At 36.1% G+C, this 22,017-nt stretch overlaps 1 protein-coding gene across 1 annotated transcript in view; it reads left to right on the plus strand.

Annotated features, from left to right (window-relative positions):
- The window catches only part of RP1 (RP1 axonemal microtubule associated), a 310,814-nt gene that overhangs the window by 150,034 nt on the left and 138,763 nt on the right, over positions 1-22,017 (plus strand). The window contains exons 17-20 of the mRNA XM_032296101.1: positions 2,217-2,394; positions 6,159-6,290; positions 14,619-14,818; positions 19,050-19,136. Of these exons, the coding sequence (XP_032151992.1) occupies positions 2,217-2,394; positions 6,159-6,290; positions 14,619-14,818; positions 19,050-19,136 (597 nt within the window). The remainder of the gene's footprint in view (positions 1-2,216; positions 2,395-6,158; positions 6,291-14,618; positions 14,819-19,049; positions 19,137-22,017) is intronic.

Consider the following 22,017-nt stretch of genomic DNA (forward strand, 5'->3'; position numbering starts at 1 on the left):
ATATGACTGATATTATAGTCAGAGCATTTTTGGGCAACATAGGGCTTGAGAGTCTTGCCCTACAAATTTTAATTGCTTTCCTGTATACTAGCAATGAACAATTGGAATTTAAAATGAAAAACACAGTGCCCGTTATATTAGTACAAAAATGTATAAATCTAACAAAAATATATTCTGGATCTAAATGTAGAAAACTAGAAAATGCTGATGAAAGAAATCAAAGAAAATTTAAATAAATGGACAGATATTCCTTGTTTGTATATTGGAAGACTCAAGGTGGTTGTCAGTTCTTACCATCTTGATTGATAGATTCAATACAACTGAGTTTATATGGAAAGGCAACAGACCCAGAATAGCCAACATAATACTGAAGAAGAACGAAGTTGGAAGAATGAAACTACCAAACTTTAAGATTTACTATAAAGCTACAGAAATCAAGACACTGTGGTATTGGTGAAAGAAAAGGCACAGAAATCAATGCAGCAGAATAGAGAGCCTAGAAATAGACCCTCACAAGTACAGTGAAGTGATTTTTGACAAAAGAGCAAAGGCAACAATGGAGAAAGGATAGACTTTTCAGCAAATTGTGCTGGAACAATTGGATGTCCATATGCCTACAAATGAATCTAGACCAAGAGCTTAAACCTGTCTATGAACGTTTACAGCAGCTTTTTTTTCATAATTACCCCAAACTGGAAACAACCAGGATGTTCTTCGATAGGTGAAGGTATACATTTTGGTACATTCATACAATGGAATATTATTCATCAGTAAAAAGAAATGAGCCATGAAAAGACATTGAGGAAACTTAAATGCATATTGCTAAGTGTAAGAAGCCAGTATGATAAGGCTACATATTATACCATTCCAATTACATGACATTCTAGAAAATGCAAAGCTATAGACACAATAAAATGATCAGTGGTTGCTGAGGGGTTTGAGGGAAGTATGGAAAAGATAAGTGGATGAAGCATAGAGGATCTTTAGGTCAGTAAAATTATTCTATATGCTATTGTAATAATGGATACAAGACATTATGCATTTGTTAAAACCCACAGAACTGTATAACACAAAGAGTAAACCTTAATGTATGCAAATACATCATTTAGGAGGTTTGGGAATCTCAGGAAAGAATGCAAATGGTCTAAGATAAGGCCCAAAATTCCTATGCTACACACATACGGAAGCTGCTTTTCTGCACTTACTTTCTCTGTTCAGCAACATTAAGGTGCTTGTTCATCCATACACTGTGCTGCCTATGATCTCTCTGTCTTAGTTTGTGGTGCCCCTCTGCCTGAAATTTCCTATCCCTACCCCTAGCTCATCTTCCCCTACTTATTATCTATATATGTGATTGTCTTCTCTATTCAACCACAAACAAATCTAGTCCAGAACCTTAGAGAATTCAGAACAAGAACAGAAGAGAGAGATTGCCTACTTTATAAAAAAGAGAGAGAGACTGACTTGATTCTTACTGACAAGAAGCTCACATTTGAGTGGAGACCAGAATGTAATTTATATTACAATTAAAATAATAGTGGCTACTTGAAATTTTAATCCATTCTCACAAAACTCATTAGGACTGAAATCCTATAGGGAAATTTTTAAAACAATGAAAGGTGAAATGTTTTCTAATAGTACATTATAAATGGCTTAAAGAAGGGAGAAGTGTTATAATAATCTGAGTGTGTGTAGGTTACTGCTAGGCACCCGATTCTTGAATATTTTCCTTCACAGTCTTTGCATCATTTGTGTGCTTGCTGTTTATGAACATTCCATCTGGAAAATGCAGAGTAGCACAGAAAATTGGTTTACATTTAAATGTAAATTGACTTATGTTAAGAATGTCCTTTTCCCACCATTTTACAGTATTTTCTAGAAGGAAAGTTCTACATTTTAATGTTCTGTGTTCACCCACAGAAGTGAGCAACTCCGAAATGAAATACGGCATACACCACTCTCCTTAGTTGAAGCTCTTGTGCTATTCAGAGCTTTGTGTCCAAAGGCATATGTTCATGCCTTAGCCCATCGTGTGGTCTCTGTTTCTGGATCCTGTGAAATAGGATGAAGCACACAGTACAATTTATGTAGAAAGGCTCTAGATTTATCATGGTGATTCGAAATGAAACAAAATTATATTCTTTTAAAATAACTGGTTTTAAATTCTGTCTTTTAGGGTTTGCTCACATTTATTGAATAATTTGTATTGATTGTAGGGTACAGGAGATGTCAGCTGTCATTTTAAAATTAAGAAGAACTTGGAGAATGCATCTATAAGCCTGGAATCTACAAAGAGCCCAGGATTGTTTGTTGGACTTCAGTCAGATGGGCAGGCAAAACCCATGATTTATACCAAGGATAAGAATGTTTGCTTCTATCCACAAGTCATCCAATGTATGTTTATTCTGAAATACTTTGATTTTTGGTTTGCTTTATGATGGCTTGTGTACAGTGTCTGAAAATTTCATCACATTTTTGCTAAGGAAATCTCTACTGTTAGGCTTTTTTTTGTTTGCTATCATTCCAGAAGCAATGGAAGGAAAACATAATGAAGACCAGTTGCCTTAAGTTTTCAGATAATTAATATTAGGTATAGAGTGTTTGCTACAGTGAACTTCTTTGTAATTTTTAAAATTTTGTTTGTGTGTTTGTGTGCATTTGTGTGTCTGTGTAAATGTGCCTGTTTGAATCTTTGTTTTTAAAGGATAGCTTTATATACCCTGAGAGGGATGAGGCTGTTAGAAATATTCCCAGATTCATTGCTATTAATTTTTAATGCTTTCAGTATAAAAAGATATGGAATAAAGATCAACACAAATGGGATTTGGATTAAAAATAGGATTTGGAAAAAATTCTCAAGAGAGGACAGGAATGTGAATATTTTGACACTACTTTCTCTCATATCTAAGTTCATGTTCTCTAGCAGATTGAAATGAAAATATGAGGACATTATTTAAACTTGTATTTGTGTTGAAACTTAAAAATGTGTTTGAACACAAAAGCTAATAAAGTAACTGTATTGTATTTTTCAATTATCTGGAAGTTTAGCTTGCTGTCTAATTTTTGCTTGATGTGGTTCCATGAATTTTGGCTTCTGTGCCATTTTCTTCGCTAGTCTACTTTAGTTTAGCTTCTGTTGGCTTATAAGAGCCCATGTATACTATATGTGTGTATATGATATCCCGCAGAAGATAGAATAGGAACAAAATGACCAAGATGTAACACGATGGTATATCTGGCTCTGTTCTTCACCCTATCTGCATTAGCTCCTTTTCAGCCTTTAGTTGCCTTATTTAAAATTTTTGAAACTGTTGAGCTAGTTGACCTGAGTTTACTGCCATCCATACCACCACTCCCTCCACCCTCCGTTTTCCCATAGGCTGGCACAGAGTGGCATTCCTCCTTAACACCATGCATATGCCACTTGCCTCTGGAGCTCTGAGGGGAAACAGGTGACTTCAAAGCCAGCAGAAGGATACAGGGTGGAATAGAAAAAGAGCAGCGGGAAATAGCTAGCAGGGGACAGCTGCCGTGCTGGAAAAGCACAGGGAGAAAATAGAAAGGACCAGGAAGTGGGTAGAGATGAAAAGGTGAAAAAGAAGAGATTGAAACAATAGAAAAAGAAATGAGAAGAAAAGTAATTTATGGCAAGACATAGAGATAATAAAAGTCCACATTTGTCAACCTTAGGGTATTAGTACTAAAAGAACCAGTAGAAACAAAGCCATTCTTCTTTACAGGCCCTACGTTTTAGTTCTGTTGCTACAGCATGGATGGTTTATGTTTACTGGAGGCAGCCTCCTGCTTTAACAAGGGCAAGAATGCAGGAGACATTGCTTTAGCAATTTTACTGAAGATTCATGAATCCTAGGAATTCTCAGGAAGGGTTTGAAAGCATCAACATTTCTTCAAAATATAAAATAATACTTTCCAATTTCACAGAAGAGAATTCCATTGGGATTTCTTAGTATTAAAAACTCTATCTTCCCAGCACTTTGGGAGGCCGAGGCGGGTGGATCAAGAGGTCAAGATATCGAGACCATCCTGGTCAACACGGTGAAACCCCATCTCTACTAAAAATACAAAAAACTACCTGGGCATGGTGACGCGTGCCTGTAATCCTGGCACTTTGGAAAGCCAAGATGGGTGGATCACTTGGGGCCAGGAGTTTGAGACCAGCCTGGCCAACATGGCAAAACCCTGTCTCTACTAAAAATACAAAAAATTAGCTGGTTGTGGTGGTGCATAGCTGTAATCTCAGCTTCTAGGAAGGCTGAGGTGGGAGAATTGCTTGAACCCAGGAGGTGGAAGTTGCAGTAAGTTGAGAATCCACCACTGCACTCCAGCTGCCAAAAAAAAAAAAAAAAAGTTTATAGTAATTCCTAAAGTCATTTTATTATTTTAGAATGTTTTCTAACTAGACTCTCTACATATAATAGATTGAACCTACCCTATGCCAAAAAAATTCACTTGAAACATTTGGGAGTTTTCAATTGTTTATATTCCAATATAGAGATAAAGCAGCCCCCGAAAAAGTTAAGCTGAAACTCTTTTTTTTTCAGTGTAAACTTTTCCTTTTGGTTGTCTAGAAAGCAGAATTAAAGTTGTGAAGTACCCTGAGTGATAAGGGGACTTGGATAGGGGAAGATAGTGTGGTAGGAAGAGGATCATAAAGTTATATCACTCAAGAGACTCCACCTGTTGCCCCAGGCATGCAACCTGAATGAGTGACCCTTGGTTCCATGGAAGCCATTGCACCTCAAGTTAGTGTCTACACACTGCCTGGCCTGACGTGGCACACAGTCACTTGGACGGCACAGCTCTGTCCAGCCTGGGATGAGGGCAGTCTCATTGTTTATGTGTTCCCTCTCTGGGCTGTAACCCCATCAATGTCAAAAGCCATGTCTTATACCTTGATTTGTTCCTAGTGCTGTGCAGTGACTGGAAGATAGTTTATCTTTTTGTAGGTCCTAGATTTCTACATCACATTGGTAAATTAACTCTTAGTTATATATAAGAACCTTAAATTCTTTTCTCTACAATTATTTGTTTATTCTCTATGAACATATTTCAGGTTATTTCTATCTTCTTTTTAATGTTTTAAAATTCCTTTATTAGCACTGATTTTCAGTGTCTTAGCATTGCATTTATATAAACTGTATGGGAAAACTATGTTTTAGAAGGATCAGTATTCAAAAGCTTATTATTGTCTGAAATGATATTTTATAACACCTGAAGGATATAAATAACAATGTAATCATGGGCAGTTCTTTAGCCACCAGTATTGTTGAGTCATAGCCATCACCCTGTGTGACAAGTGTCGCTAATTTCTATTAACCATAACTTTGAGGTTATGTTTTCTTACCTTGTGAGTTGTCTTACATTGTTGACTGCAATTATGGTATTAAGAAGTGTTGTTATTGCTCTTTGTCACATAGAGTCAAAAATTTACGTAATTTTTTGTTGCTGATGAGAACTCTAAAACCTGACATTCATAGTGTGAGTTACCGCCATTTAAAAACTGAATAACCATCGTATGCCTGATCCTAGAAAATAAACACATACAACTTGAATTTTGAAATCCTAAATATAAATAGCACTTATGAGCATATACTATAAAGTTGAAGTCATTATTTAACTTAGAGATACCTATTTCTAAACAAGACTCCAAAACAACTTGCTTCTAAGTAAAAGGTAGAAAAGTAGCTAATGCTTTTCATTACTTATAGATATATGTATATTTTGTTGATTCGCATAGTTCAGTAAGGTCACATGAAATCCTTTTTGAATGATGTTTTAGTCAGTTTCCCTTTTGAAAAGCAAGGCAAAGTACAAGATTGTTAAAGAAGTTCTCATTTAGAATCGTTAAGAAAAACATTTTGAATAAGTTGTTTGATTCATATTGTGATGTTGAACTATCGTTTGGATTTGCAAAGCAATGAATAGGCTTTATAGGGCTGCCATGCATGCACAGTCTTCTGGTAAGAATAAGAAGTCATTTTCCATTAACTATGTAATTCTGAGTAAAGAAATTTGACTAGGCATTGAAACGGAAACAATAGCAAAACTTAAACTTGTATAGCTGAACATATGGTGAGTATTCTGAGAAGAAACAAGTGATTTTGAAAGGATGGCATCTTTTAAAATCTTAATTTCAGTTGGCAGAGAAAACCCAATGGGAATGTATGCAACACCCAGCCAAGAGGAAGAAAAGATCCACGAGTCAAAAATACGGAAAAAAATACTCACAGAATCTGAGGATAGGGGTCCCTCACCTTCTTCAACTGCAAGTAAGCCACAGCTTTTCCTTTCCTACTTTTGGTGTCTTTGCCTGCATTACTTCTTCCTGTGGCCATCTCAGGAAGACTATCAACTTATTTTTATAGTATATATTATGTTATAATACATGAACTGTTTATAAAAGCTGTTATATTGCTTTTTTATGCCTTAGTTTTATATTACAAAGAATACATATATTTTTAAATGCGTTTCTTTGTCTTAAATTTAATGTTCACTCAGAACAATGAGTTGAAAAGAATATAGTGTTGAAAAGGATATAGTTGAAAAGAATAACATTGATTGGACTATCACCTGCAAAATATGAATATATTTTGTGAAAAATGGCAAATTCTCACCAAAGTCTAAGCAACAACAAAAATAATCTCGATTTCTCTGGTATACAAACTGAAGCTTGGCAAAAGTGCTCTCAGTCCCAGCGGCTTAAATTTCTAGTGTCTATACTAGTCTGTTTGATCATTTTTCTTGCTCTCAAATGTATTACCTTTTATCAGACTGGGAAGTATAATGTATGATATCTGACAAATTCTGTGTATCAGAATCTAGTCATCTTTGGGTAAAATGAAATAGGGGACCACCTTTCAGGGACCATTTTTAACAAATCTGTCTTGGGAGACAGATAAATTATAATGTTACCTTTAAAAAAAGTGATTTAAAAAATTAGTTACTGGGTATGCTAGCTTTTCTTTCAGTTAGTAATATAATAGATATCTTTTGTTGGCCATCCTAAGCTATTAGCTCATGAACATAGGGAAGAGAAATTAGCCTTTTGATTTTTGCTGCAAAGGACTAGTCCCAGTTTTTAATTTCCATGTCATGTCATGAATCCATGGAGCAGTGTGAAGAATCATACTGAATGAGAAATATGTGCTTAGTTAAAATTTCTCGCAGCAGAATCCAGTCTTTTGTCAGGAAGTAATGGTGTCTAAATCAGAGATAGCCACCTCAAGTAAAATTTGACTTGGTTGAAAATAGCATGCTAGCTGAAATCTCTGAGTATAGATACTTTTTTAATGAGTGGCAAAATGCTCCTGAGAACACCTGCTATATGTCTTACGAAAATTTGTTCTGGAAAAATGTTTTTAAAATGCTATCATTGTTAAATTTTTAAGGATTTTTTATTGAGGCAGGTCAAGTAATTTGTAAAAAATGACAAAATTAGGCTTCATGATAAACATAGACCTTTTCAAATAATTATTTAATTTAATTCAACATTAAATATGAATTGCATGACGATTAAATGTCAGATGTAAGGAAAAAAAGTGATGGGTAAAACAGAGTTGGTCTCTGCCCTCTTGAATTTGATAGCTGAGCTGTTCAGATAAACATTAAACAATCACACAAAAATGGAAGACAAAACCTGATAATTGAGATGAAGGAAATATCCAGGGCATACTAGACACAAAATAAAGTTTAAGTCATTAATTTGTTGTAAAAAGACTTATAAGCTCTTCATTGTAGTTAATGGCAATGGAATGGAAATGGAGAGTGGGCCAAAGACTGAGGAGATTGAGCTCAATTTCTTCATGAACTTTTTAAAACATTGACCTGGAACAGACTTTGGCCTTGGATATAAAATCTGCAAAGTCCAAATGATGAAGCTCCTCTAAGGCAAATGTCACCTATAAAATGCTCATGGTATGGTTAGATTTTGCCTTCTTTTATTGCAGTGGGAGTGGTTTTATTAGCACCCATGACTTTAGTGAAGAAAAAATGTCTTCATGCATGAATATTCCCTAGAAGGCTGTCTCTCATCTGTTATTGAGTAATTAGATCATGACTCCCTTTGATTGTCTTATTTCTGCCTCTGTCAAAGGACTGCAGTAGTTTAAAGATGCTTCTTATAAGAAATATTTTCCTCTTGGTTTTGCAGCTTAGCTGTCAAGATAGATTTGGGTTACATTAGCTGTCCATATTAAAATATGTTAGTTCAAAAACACTTTAGAAAATGTATTTTCTACTTTTAAAGATATCTAAAAACAACTGTCAGTTCCTGAAGAATAAGACTATGTCAGTCCACTTTTGGGATAGGGCAAGATGTATAGTTTTGGGAATGAGGAATTATAGATAAAATAAAACTGTTCTGTCTTCATTCAAAATGCTTATTTATTAAGAAGAAAGATGGAATTTTTCCCATCTATGTCAAAAGGGCAAGCGGATTTAGAACATAAAATGGCACATATATGATAATAAATAGTTATTTTGTAGTAATTAAGTAGAGATATAGTGTCATTACATTTGCAGAGTTCTCCTTTAGGTCTAAACTGCATTATGATACTAATTTTGTTGGGTAGGGGTTGAGGAAAGAATCTTATTTTTTTTTTTTAGAATAACCTTTTTATTATGGAAAATTTTAAACACATGCAAAGGTAGAGAGAATGGACAAATGAACACCCATGTACCCATCACTCAGCTTCAACAGTGATCAACATAAGCATCATCCTGTTTTAGCTATGATCCTTCTTGCTATGCCCTACACTGTCCTCATTTAATTATTTTAAAGCAAGTCTAGGATACCACGTCATTCAGAAATACTTTGGGAACTCAGATTTAAAAAATTATGTAAGTGAGAATATACATTACTTCGGCATAATTTTAAGTTTGGAAACACTGCATTTAAACACATTCAAACTGAATATAAAAAGAGAACACTTATGATTTGATGCTCTGAACTGAAATTGCCCTTAGATATCTTTCTGGCAACTACCTGTTTTTATGAATGAGAAAATCAAGACCCAGGAAGATGAATGTTATATGAGTCTCACCTCTAGTCGCTTGTCTCTGTGTATGGGCACTGGAACACTGCCATGCAGCCGTCCTGCCCATCCATCATCTGTTTGTGGTGGCATGCTCCACAGTGTTGCCAGGCAAATCCTAATCTGTGCCAAAGTCTCAGCCATGGCATTTCCTTAAATGTGTTTAGGTGCCAATACTTTAAAAACAAAGAAACCTGGGCAGAAAAAAAAAATCTATTATTAAGTTGAAGTCCTTCTTAAAAGCAGTAGTCAGTAAATTTATTCTGAAAAATCTTGTGAGATCATCTTTGACTAAAAATAATTTCATTCTGAAGCATACAGGAAAATCTTAAAATTATATCATCTTACTACTTCCCCAAAGAACACTTTAAAATGTATTTATACTTGTGTATATATGTATGTATACACACTTACAGATTATATTAGATATATTATTTTGTAATCTTCTCAGTTACTAGAAGGTGCTACGCATTTTTCTTAATATATATTTTAAATAAAATTTAATAACCACAAATAATCCATTGTATTGATGTAGCATAACATATTTACCTATTCTCTTAGTATAATTTTAATGGATGCTCATCTATATATTATTTCATTAGAATAATTCCCATATATGGAATTACAAGGTAATAGATTATATTAATGGTTATTCTTGTTGTAATTTTTGTGTCCTTCATAATACAAAAAAATAGCACTTGGCATCCAGACTGGAGTATAGTTTTATTTTTTTTGATGCTCATGCTGCTGTAAATTATCTTGTAAATGTGGTGTAAGCCTTTATTTACCATAGAATGAGAATTTAAAGGGATGTCTGACACATCATAAGCAACCTAGAGGTTCACATGAAGGGTGCAGAAATAAACCATTCCATTTCAAATAATCCTAATCATTTGCAAGTAACTCCCTACGTTGAGCAGAAAAGCTACTCACAAATTCTTTTGGCCTATAAAAAAGTCAACATCCTCTTCTATAAAACAACCTTTGTTGTTTTTCCTTAGTATATTCTCATTACATCTTAGTATATTCTTATATGTATGTAAATATACCAGAAAGTGGATTCTTAGTATTTCTTTTAGTATATTCTCATCTGTGTCAAATATATTGCTTTAATAGTTTCTTATATATGGTTTTAGACTCTTCACCTTTATGAATATTTCTCTTAAAGTGTGAATCTCCAAGTAGGAACCTGTCTTATATAATCTGAACAGTTTAGAATAATGGCATTCCTTTTATGGGAACTTAGACATCAGTTAATACAGTCTCAGCTTGGAATACATGTTTTAGACAGTTTTATTGCATTTCTGATTTATATTAAGATCATTAGGATATTTTACTCATAATATCCTTTCAGTTTAAAACATGTAACTGATGTTTCAACAAAGACACAGACCTTTGCCTTGATACTGGTTAGTTTTTGTCTTCTTGGTATTACTCCAATGTGCAGACATGTTAGGATGCCTTTGATTATTTGACCCTGTTTGCTGTGTTATCTCTACCAGCTTTGTGCTTCCTGTGCTTTGTATACCTTCATTGAGAAACTGACAATTTATGAATAAAACAAGACTATGTTAATTTCATAGAAGTAGTTTCTTTCATTGTAAAATAACTATAGGGGAATACTTTAACTGTCTTTTTTTTCTAGATTATATGTTTTGAAATTAGGGTTTAAAAGTGACCATTTTTTCTGATATTGCCTTATCAAATATTAAGAAACTTTTGTTTTCAGTTGGTTTCAAAGACATGTTAGAATTAATCAGCTTTCTCAAATACTATCTTGGAATGGCATACAGAGGCTATACAAGCTGTCCTTTTGTGGTCACATTCTGATAGTCATTCATGCTTTATTCTGACCTTAACTTTAATCAACCCATGAACTATTAGAATCAGCCAATTTGTTATTTATTTCTATGAATAATTTATTTTTTCCACTAGAGCTTCAGTGGACCAGCAGCAGCACACAGGTAGATTAGCAATTTTTATTTTTTTTTCGGTCTGAGTCAACCTGATTGGTGTTTAATTGAATTGTTCAGTCACCCCACAGAGGAAGTTTTGAGTCATCTCAATACATTTTAAGTACCATGGATGTTATTCAGGGTGACCATAAGGAGCCTATTGACTAATCCAGGGTCCCCATTAAATATTCTCCTAGCTTAGAGTATTTTAAACTTCTGGTCAACAAAAGCAACTGCTTTTATGGTTCTCAGTTCTCAGCAGAAATTTATAGTCCGAGACTAATGGACTTTGGTTCATTTCCAAAAGATCATGGTATTACATGGTATTCATATTTAATTGATAACAGTACAAACTTTAATACATCATTCTGTATTATAGATTATATCATATTTAGCTGTCAATTTTTATAATACAATTATACCCTGACAATGTGTTATTTTTGTGCAAATGATGCAAGAAAATGTTACTGCAGGAATAAGGGGCCTCAGAGACCATCAACTCATTTGCAGATTAAACCAAACAAACAAGCTAAACACATACACGCATACATAGGTATTCATTCATGCATGGACATGGAAAAAAATTCAGACTAAATAACCGTGGTCTCTTGATCCCATTTTAGAGTTTGTTTCTTTGTATGTTTGTTCACTGTTCAGTGTCTATTGTTTGTTCACTGGCCTCCCCACCTCAGTCTCCCCTTGCTACAGTTCACCCTGTTTCAGACCTATCTTTCTAATACTCAGCTCATACTACCACCATACTTTAAAATTGTGACTGGCTCTCTGTTGCCTGCAAAAGGAAATGCCAACTCCCTTCCAGCTTGGCCAGTGCCTTCCATGATCCTCACATTCCCGTCTCTCCTCTTCACACATAATATCTTATGTTCAATTGTACATTGGCACCTGCAATTCTTCCAGCATGCCTGCTGCTTCAAGCTGCGTACATGCTGGGAATGCTGTCCCCTCTGTCTAGAATTCTCTTCCTGTCTTTCTGCAAAATTCTGAGCCATCTTCCTACACCCAGCACTGAGGTTCCCTCTGTGAAGCCTTTTCTGCCCACTCCTCAATTACTTACTTCCTGCTCTCTGCTACACCTGAACTTTGCAGTACTTTTCCATGAAGGTATTTGAATGTTTGAAATCCAGATATTTATATGTCTGTTTCTGCCGTGGGATAGCATGTAACCCAGGGTGAGACTCTTATTATTTATCCTTCAAACTTTTCATCAGTTATTATGAGAGCAATGAGCCTAACACAGTGCCCAGTAAATAATGGGAACTAAAGTTTTCTTGAATTAAGTAAAAGTGATTATTTTAGCTGACTGAGATATCCACTAGATAGTAAGTAAGTGAATGATAGGCATCCTAAAATGTCTGCCGTTGACCTAGGATCACCAGTTTCTCTCTGGAACTCATCCATGAGGATGTGCTGTGGAGTCTTTGTCAGTAGAGATCTAGAAATGCACTTACCTGAGGCCTGAGGAAATTCCAAGTATGTTTGACTAGAAATGTCAGGCACAGTGGCCAAATGTTTACATGTAACATTGAGTTTTGAAAATTAGACCATGTCATAAAATTTTGTTGGATCATTTTTTTGTGATCATTCCCAGGTCAGCTACTTCTGACGTAAATGGCATGGGATTCACAACTTGCTCTGAGTGAGTGTGAAGTTTAGTTCTTTGTTACTTCCTGTGTAACTCTGGGCAGGTCACTTCACTTCTGAGTCCCAGTTTGTCTATCTGCTTTTTTGGGGACAGTGCTTCATAGGAGTAGTATGAGGGTTGAGTGAAAGTGACATGATAATGAATGTTAAGTGCTTAGGATAGTGTGCAGTGCAGAAGAAAACCTCAGATGCTAGCTAGCAGCACTGCTGCAATCCTGGTAAATTATGTTTAGGTGAACACAGAATGCCCACCAAGCTTGTTCAAGTGCAGGTGCTTTGCAGCTAAACATTCCATAGTTTACTTAATATGTGACTTGGGCATATCATTTAACTTCTCTGCTTCTTTCCTCTTCTTAAAATGGGCATCATAATTTGACACACCTTACGAGTTTGGAATGAGGATTGAATGAGAAATGTATATGAAACGTGCAACATAGATCCCTCCATGTGATAGGAGCTTAAAAATAATTAAATTGTTCAGTCACCCCCACAGACAGAGATTACCCAGCACATTCTAGAGAAAATAACGTTTAAAATGAATGCCAGTTCTTTCATAGCACTTGTTTTCTTTTATATATTTTTTGCATAGTTTTATTTTAAAGTTAGTTCATTGTAGCTTAGCAGGAATGGTTTCTTACTTGCGGGACTTGTCATCATTGTTGGTAAGATCCTAAGTGCTGCCTAGGCCTGCCTATAGTTTCAAACTACAGAATTAAAGGAAGGAGAAGAGCTCTGGCTACCATTTAACCATTTGACATGAAGAACTTTTACCTCATCATCTTGGATGTATAAGATTTCAAAGTGGAAACATCAACTAAGAATAAAAGTGCAGGCCAGGCGCAGTGGCTCACACCTGTAATCCCAGCACTTTGGAAGGATGAGGCGGGTGGATCATGAGGTCAAGAGATCGAGACCATCCTGCCAACATGGTGAAACCCCATCTCAACTAAAAATACAAAAATTAGCTGGGCATGGTGGTGTGTGCCTGTAGTCCCAGCTACTCAGGGGGCTGAGACAGGAGAATTGCTTTAACCTGGCAGGGGGAGATTGCAGTGAGCCGAGATTGTGCCACTGCGCTCCAGCCTGGCACCTGGCAACAGAGAGAGACTCTGTCTCAAAAATAAATAAATAAAAAAATAAAAAATAAAAGTGCAGTTATTGGGATACTTTCAGACAACCAGTACAGAGTAGCATGGCAGATCCCGTCAGCACTGCATGGCCCAGTATCTCCTCAGATGAGACCACAGGCAAAAGGGAGTGTGAAGAAGATAGCCGTTCTAGCTTGGGGCGTCATGGCATTCTTTACAAACAGGAGTGGCTGGGCACTGCTGGTTGCTAGAGGATACCTGGGGAAACACAAGTGCTGTGCAGCCCTGCTCTCATGGACAACTGCTCTGAGCACCTCAGGAACCATTTGTATGTGTGAAAATTCTCTCTTTATATCCAAATCCTTTCCATTGACCACTCCAATAAGGTATTTTTTTTTCAGAAATATTTCAGAAAATTTTTTTTCTGCCCTCAGTTTGCCACTTATCTATCTTATTTGAAAATATGTTTTAAGTCCCCCTTTTTTGTTACTTTATATGCTGGTAGCACTATGTAAAATATGTAAGTCAAGCAGACAGCTCTATGAAAAATCTGTGGACATAGAACAGAAACTCCAGTTTGCCCTCCTGTGCTATAGCATTGAGGATAAGTGAAAGGCTGCCAGGTACATCAGATGTTTATTGTTTGAATCCAGGTGACTTTGGTGGCTGAGTGTCAGTTGACCAGAACCTTGCTGTGAGGAGACAAGCACGAATCAACTCCCTGGAGTCCTCACAGTGCAGTGCCTCCTGCTCACCTCACCCTACCCTGCCCAGTTTTCATGTCCTTTGGCTCCAGTGTGACAAAGGATTCTGTCAGCCTGATGTATCTGATTTGCCACTAATGCTTTTTTCCCCCATAGAAGAAGTCAGACATATCCAAAATAGTGAGACTCTTCTGTCAGAAGATGAATGGAAGGTGTTAGTGCTGACGGGAAATACAGGAACTCAAGCCAATGTCACGCTCTGGGTGTATGGAGATGAAGGAGTCACTGGGCCAATAGGTCTTCGAAAGGACAGCTCAGAGCAGCTCTTCCTTCCAGGACAGGAGGATGAATTTCAGGTAAACAACACTGGCAGTAATATTTTCCTGTGAACATTTCAAAGGCAGTTCTGTAATGTAAAAGTGGTGTGTGTGTGTGTGTGTGTGTGTGTGTGTGTGTGTGTGTGAGAGAGAGAGAGAGAGAGTCTGTATGGTCTGTCTGTCTCTCCTATATGAAATGATCCTCTGGTCTTTTAGAATGCCTGTAAGTTAATAATGCCTATTGTAGCAATCAAAGGAAATATTTTTGCTCACATACCTTATTCAAGCAAGGAAAGTTGTAGAAAAAATTGCTGTCTTTAAAGAGAGGTTATTTTAGGCCATGGGTTTGAAACTGGTGCTATAAACTGTCAACTTCCACTCAATTTATAACCAGCTTATAAGCCAGATAGAGTTTCTTCTGATAATGAAAACACTTCTTTTATATACAGTACTTGCATATACTTTTAGATGTTGCTCAGCTGAGCTATACAGGTGTGAAATTATTTTCTTTTTATAAAATTATTTTTTATCTTTTTAATTAAAAAAGTTTTGAGAATGAAATCATTTTCTTGGCATCTTCACAGGCCATGTTTTTAAGCTCTGCCCATGCCCATTCTAATTTCTCTCTCCTTTACTTCTTAGAGCCAGAGAACACTGGGCTGCTTAGGTTTGCATGTGGCTGATTGCCTCTCCTAGTTCCTCAGAGCTTTGCCCAAGTTTCAATTAGGACAATTACATTCCACTTCACTAATCCACCCTTCCACCCCCACTGCCTGTGAAAGCTGTGTGGCTCTTTGGTGTACTGTTAAACAGCAGTCACTTTCTCTGGAGGGTATTCCTTTTGCATCCTAAGGCTGTCTAGAGAATAGGGAATGATTGAGGACAACTCATGTCGCCAGGAAGCCAAGGCTATTTGGGGCTACAGTACCTGGCAATCACTAATACCGAAATGGTTTCTAGATTTTGAGACTTGAGCCTGTAATTCTATTTTTGTAATCATTAAAATTAACTTTCATTGAAGAAAAGCAGTTGTCTGCAGTTGTGAGGAGCACTTTGGCTCCATCCACAGTCATACCTTATACAAATATATATTTCAAAAGATTATTTGAAGATGATTGTTTAGAATTCAGAATGTATGTATGGTTAGATCCCTAAGTCACCCCACAAAAGTCAAATTTTCCCATAATATACCTTGTGGTATATGTATTTACATACTGATAAATCCTATCAGTGTTTTTCTGAAAAATTTACTTAGAGTCAAATCTTGGAATGGATGGTATAGATTCTCAGTCTTGATTGCACATTGGAATTACCTGGGAGCTTTAAAAACTACTGATGCTTGATTCCACCTCCAGAAATTCTAGTTTAATTTGTCTGAGGTACAGTCTCAGTATTGGGGTTTTTAGATGCTCCCCAAGTGATTCTAAAGTGCAACCAAGGTTGAGAATCCTGGATATAGGACTAGACTGCAAATCAGGTGAGCAGTATTGGAGTCCTTGCTTCCCAGATGTTAGCTATGTGACTTTGAATATGCCACTCAATTTCTCAAGATAAGGCCAGCATTATCTTTATGTATAGAATATACATAATAATTTTTGTTCTTTCTAAATTTCAAGATAGTCTGATGACAAAAAGAGAAAATGTATATAAATTAAAAAGGAGCGCTATAGACATAAAGGAAGTCATAAACTGGTTAAGAACAGAAGCCTTGGAGTCGTGGAGATCAGGCTTCAATCACCCTCTCACTGGTTCTGTGATTTTAAATAGACTGATTACCCTTACTAATCCTCAGTTTCCCACTTAGTACAAGGTGGGTAATAATACTCACTTAAAAGCCTTGCTGTGAAGTTTAAAGAATGCCTGGGAAGGTGTGTGCCATGCACTGCACCTGGTACATGGGAAGTGCTCTACAGATGACAGATAACAGGCACAAAGGACTCTCCCTCTGCTGGTAGACGGCTCAGGATATGTTTTCTACCAGCCTCTGTCATTTACTGTGAAGTGTGAATAGCTCCAAATTATTACCTCAGTGGTGGAGATTGGGGCTACATATGGAAGCCCCCAGGAGTGTAGAGTCTTGTGGACTCCAGACCAGCAGGATGGGTATTGCCTGGGAGCTTGTTAGACAAGCAGAATTTTGGTTCCCATCCCAGACCTACTGGATCAGAATCTGCATTTTAAGAAGATCCCCAGGTAATGTGTGTGTGCACGAAAGTTTGAGAAGCACTGGTCTAGGGGTTAATGGGCACTGGAATTGGGGCCTTATGATAGTTCGAGAATCCTAAATTAGGATAAATTGACTTGTTCCCACGCTCTCTGTCTCTCTCTGTCTCTCCTCTGTGGGCATTGATTCCCTTGTTCCTTTTCACTGGTATCATTTGCCACTTCTAAGCTTGTCTTTCATTCTCTTTTTCTTCTTTCCAGTCCTGAAGTGAGCATATAGCCATTTTTGAGGACAATGTAGGAATTTTTTGTTCAACTTGGGTTCAAATTTTGCTTTTGGAACTTTCTGTTTATCCAGTTGTGTATTGTTAGACAAATTACTGAACCTCTTTGAGTTTCTGTATATTTTAAAGTAGATGCTTAAAAGAGCCTTACCCTTCACAGGGCGACTGTGTAGATTGGAAGGTACTATGCATGTCAAGTCTTACCCCCTGGCTGGCACAGAACTGAGTGGCAGCTAGTTCAGCTCTTCTGCAGTAACAGGCAGATAGGTGTCAAGTCACATATACTTGGTAACCAGACTGCTCAGATATCCCTTGATTGTTTTCACTTAGATTGTGAAGAAAGGAAGTTTACACTTAAGTGGTAATAGATTCTTGGGACAATGAAAGGATATTTAAAGTGTGTGGTTTACCTTTTAGAGACAAACTAGCCTCAAACTGGAGGATAACTTCCTGCTTTCTCTGGGAGGAAGAGCTAGCCTCTGAGTTCTGCCACTGAAACCAGCTCTGGGAATAAAGGAGTGGGGGGAAATTGGCTGTTGGGCATTAACAGCCTTATTTTTCTTCTTCACAGTTGACACCAGCATAATTTCTCTTGACCTGGTATTCAGACAGGCCCAGGGCTGTTCTAGCTGCTGCAGTCTGTGGGGGAAGGTGGTGGTGGGCACTTAAAAAGGATAATTCTAAGCATGGGAACTGGGTATGAAAGAGGAGTTCTGATGGTTTCTGGGTCACCTGATTGTCCCAGCCCTTTCAGGGTGTATTCTATAGATAGGCAGTGGTGTAAGTCAGACATAATATCCAAGTGCCTGCCTATTTATATCTCTAGTCTGCAGAGGTAGATTGCTACCTGTAGTAGAAATGGCAATGGCTATTACTTAAGCCATTAAGTAATAAAGTGGTATATTACATTTTTAAAAAATCTTCAAGGTTCAGTGTCCTGGACATATTTTATTATACTGAAAATATCTGCCTACAAATCTATCTCCCTTGCTAGACTGTATATTTCTCCAAGTTAGAGATTGTGCCATCATTTTCATCTTCACTTACCTGTGGGCCTTGCACATTGCTTATTGTTTTAATACACATTTATTTAGTTGAACTGAAAGTTTTATGAAATAAGCATTATAACAAATCAACAGATAAAGAAATTGAGGACAAGAGATGTAAAAACTATATTTTACTCAGTTTCCAACAGCCAGGCTTCCAGTTGAGCTCAAAGTGATTCCAAAGCCAGTTCTCCACAATGCTAGCTGGATTGACACATACTTTTGGGTCATGTCAAAAACTAAATCAGTATCCATATTCTATGGGCAGGTGTGCTTCTCTTCCTTGGACTTAGAACATCTGTATCTTACCCTAAGTATCAACGAAGAGGGGATTTTCAGAGTGCAAGGAAGTTCTAGACTCACACTTTCCTGAAGCTTGTAGAAGTCACCATATTTAGCATTTCTTTGGTGAATTTTTTTTTAACTTCTTAAAATACAAGCCCATCTTTCTGTCATTGGAACTCAGAAAGTGTTGGCTTCCAGTGAGAAGTGTGTGGTAGTTGGAGAACTGAGCATATGTGTGTTCTTCATCCTGTTCTGCCATTGACTCCGTCTGCATATTTTTAGTCAAGTCTCATGATATTTCCATCTCATGCTCTGTGTCTGTGAGGTTTACTGATAGCTTCTTGAGGGCACTTCATTTCTAGACTCTGAAAGATTTCCTGAGAGCTTTTTAACTATTACGAACAAAAAATTCATTTACTGTAAAGAAAATAATTTTTAAATGTGCTTAATTTAAAATGTTCTGATTTTTTTTCTTTTTTGCATTTCATTCAGGTTGAATTAAGAAGCATTGGAAACATATATAAGATAAGGATAGGACATGATGGAACCAGTGGGCAACCCGATTGGAACTTGCAGAAGGTAGTCATGTTTCTTATTTTGTTCTTCACCGTTATTTACTCTGATGGAAAGAAGCAAGCGGACTATGCAAAGCAGTGAAAATGATATTTTCCTAATTACAGATGCCCCTTGACTTCCAGTGGGGTTATGTCTCTGTAAACCCATGGTAAATAAAAAATATCCTAAGTCAAAAATGAATTTAATGCCAGTGAGACAGCAGATGGTTTCCTACTTACTATGGTTTGACTTAAGATTTTTCGACTTTATAATGGCGTGAAAGTGACACCTATTCAATAGAAACCGTAAGGTCATACAGAGCTCTCTGACTTATGATGAGTTACTTCCCAACAAACCCATCATAACCTCGAGAAATTGTAAGTTGAACCATGGTAAGTTGAGGACTATCTGTATTGTAAATAATGTGAACAAAATATTTGTGGACATAACACTGTAAACAAATATGGTTCATTCTTGTGAAAGATTTTTTAATAGCATATTTATGGTTATATTTGCAAAGATAATATGTGTTCATAGAAGAAATCTGAAGAATATAGTGAAGTGTAAGAATAAAAATGAGTTGTTATTCATTGATCATTAGATGACCACTCTGGTGGTGCTTTTTTTTTTTCAAATCTTTTTTCTATGAATCTCTTTCATGGTTCCTTGCAGGCTCATGTACTTTGTCTCTCTCGGTATGGATATAGATACACACACACACACATGCACACACATGTAAATATCAATGTACATATAGCCATGTGCCACATAGTGATGTTTTGATTAACAATGGACTGTGTATACAGTGGTGGTCCCATAAGATTGTTAATGCAGCTGAAAAATTCCTACTACCTAGTGATGTCATAGCTGTTGTAATGTCCTAGTGTAATGAATTACTCATGTGTTTGTGGTGATGCAGATGTAAACAAACCTACTGTGCTGCCAGTTGTATAACAATATAGCACATTCTATTATGTATAGTACATAATACTTGCCAATATAAGCAACTGTGTTACTGAGATGTCATATATATATATATATATATATATAATACCATATACTTTAATCACTTAGAGTGTACTCATTCTACTTATTAACAAAAAGTTAATTGTAAAAAAGCCTCAGGCAGGCTTTCAGGAAGTATTCCAGAAGAAAGCATTGTTATCATAGGAGATGACAGCTTCATGTGTGTTGTTCCCTTGAATATCTTCCAATGGGACAAGATGTGGAGGTGTGAGGCAGTAATATAGGTGATTCTGACACTGTGCAGGCCTAGACGAATATGTATGTTTATGCCTTCATTTTTAGCAAGAAAGTTTAAAGTTAAAAAGAAATAAAGTAAAAAAAAGCTTATGGAATAAGGATATAAAGAAAGAAAATATTTTTGTATGACTATACAGTGTGTTTGTGTTTTAAGGTAAGTGTTATTACAAAAGAGTCAGAAGATTTTTAAAAATTAAATGTTTATTATGGAAGAAGGAAAAATATTTTTTATGAATTTAGTGTAGTGTAAGTATGCAGTGTTAATGAAATCTACAGTGCACAGTAATGTCCTAGGCCTTCACATTCGCTCACCACTCACTCACTCACCCAGAGCAACTTCTATCCTGCAGGCTCCATTCATGGCAAATGCCCTATACAAGTGTACTGTTTTTAATCTTTTATGCTATATTTTTACTTTACCTTTTCTATATGTAATATGTTTAGATATGTAAATATTTACCATTGTTTTACAATTGTTTGTAGTACAGTAACATGCTGTACAGGTGTGTAGCCTGTGAGCAATAAGCTATACCATATAGCCTATGTGTGTAGTAGGCTATTCCATCTAGGTTTGTATAAGTGCACTCTGTGATGTTTACACAATAATGAAATTGCCTAACAGTGCATTTCTTGGAAAGTATCTCCATTATTAAACCACACGTGAATATATATAAAAACATATGTATAAATAAATGCCTTAAATATATACACATAAATACACACACACACACACACACACACACACATACACACACACACATATATATGTTTATATGTACTTTGCTCTTTTAATGAAATTGAATCATGCTGTGTATGCACTTTGGGATCCTGGTCTTTTATTTTTATTTTTTATTTAATCATGGCAGTAATAATAATAATAATAATGAGTATTTTCTGAGTACTTAACATTTGCCACCTACCTTACAAATATCACTGTATTTCTGCCTAACAGCAGCTCTTTGATTTAGGTAACATTAATATTTTATATATAAGAAAATTGAGGCTCCATAAAGTTAAGTAATTTGCCTGAGGTTCCTCAGTAAATGGAAGTGATTAACATATGCCACCTACTTTACAAATACCACTGTATTTCTACCTAATAGCAGCTCTTTGATTTAGTATCATTAATATCCTATTATACACATGAGAAAACTGAGGTTAGATAAAGTTAAGTAATTCGCCTGAGGCTCCTCAGTAAATGGTCTTAACTGTATGGTGGACTCCAGAGACTGAGATCTTAAGCACTATCATTGGGCCTTAAGTTTATTTTCAAAAATAGATGATAATTAAACTGTAAAAGGACTTGAGATTTCGGTATGGTAGCACTAGATTATAGTGGAATCAGATGAAATGGTTTCAATCATAGAACATCTTTGCTTTCTGGCTTTAAATACTGTATCTGTCACTGGTTCCTTTACAGTACATGATATGTTATTCCAAAATGCTTGAGGTTTCAAATTTGGAATACCACTGATAGAATCTAGCAAAGTATTTCTTTCTTTTTAAGTGTTTCTTAATTTTATCTGTGATTTTTATTATTGTATTTTTGGTTATATAATTAAAGCAATTGAGAAAAACGTTAATTTTGCTGAAATGCTTATTGTAATATTTCTTAGCACATGTCTATATAGTGAAATGTTTT

The sequence above is a fragment of the Sapajus apella genome, unplaced genomic scaffold (assembly GCF_009761245.1).
Source record: "Sapajus apella isolate SASKATOON/1434 unplaced genomic scaffold, GSC_monkey_1.0 scaffold35, whole genome shotgun sequence".
Lineage (NCBI taxonomy): Eukaryota > Metazoa > Chordata > Mammalia > Primates > Cebidae > Sapajus > Sapajus apella.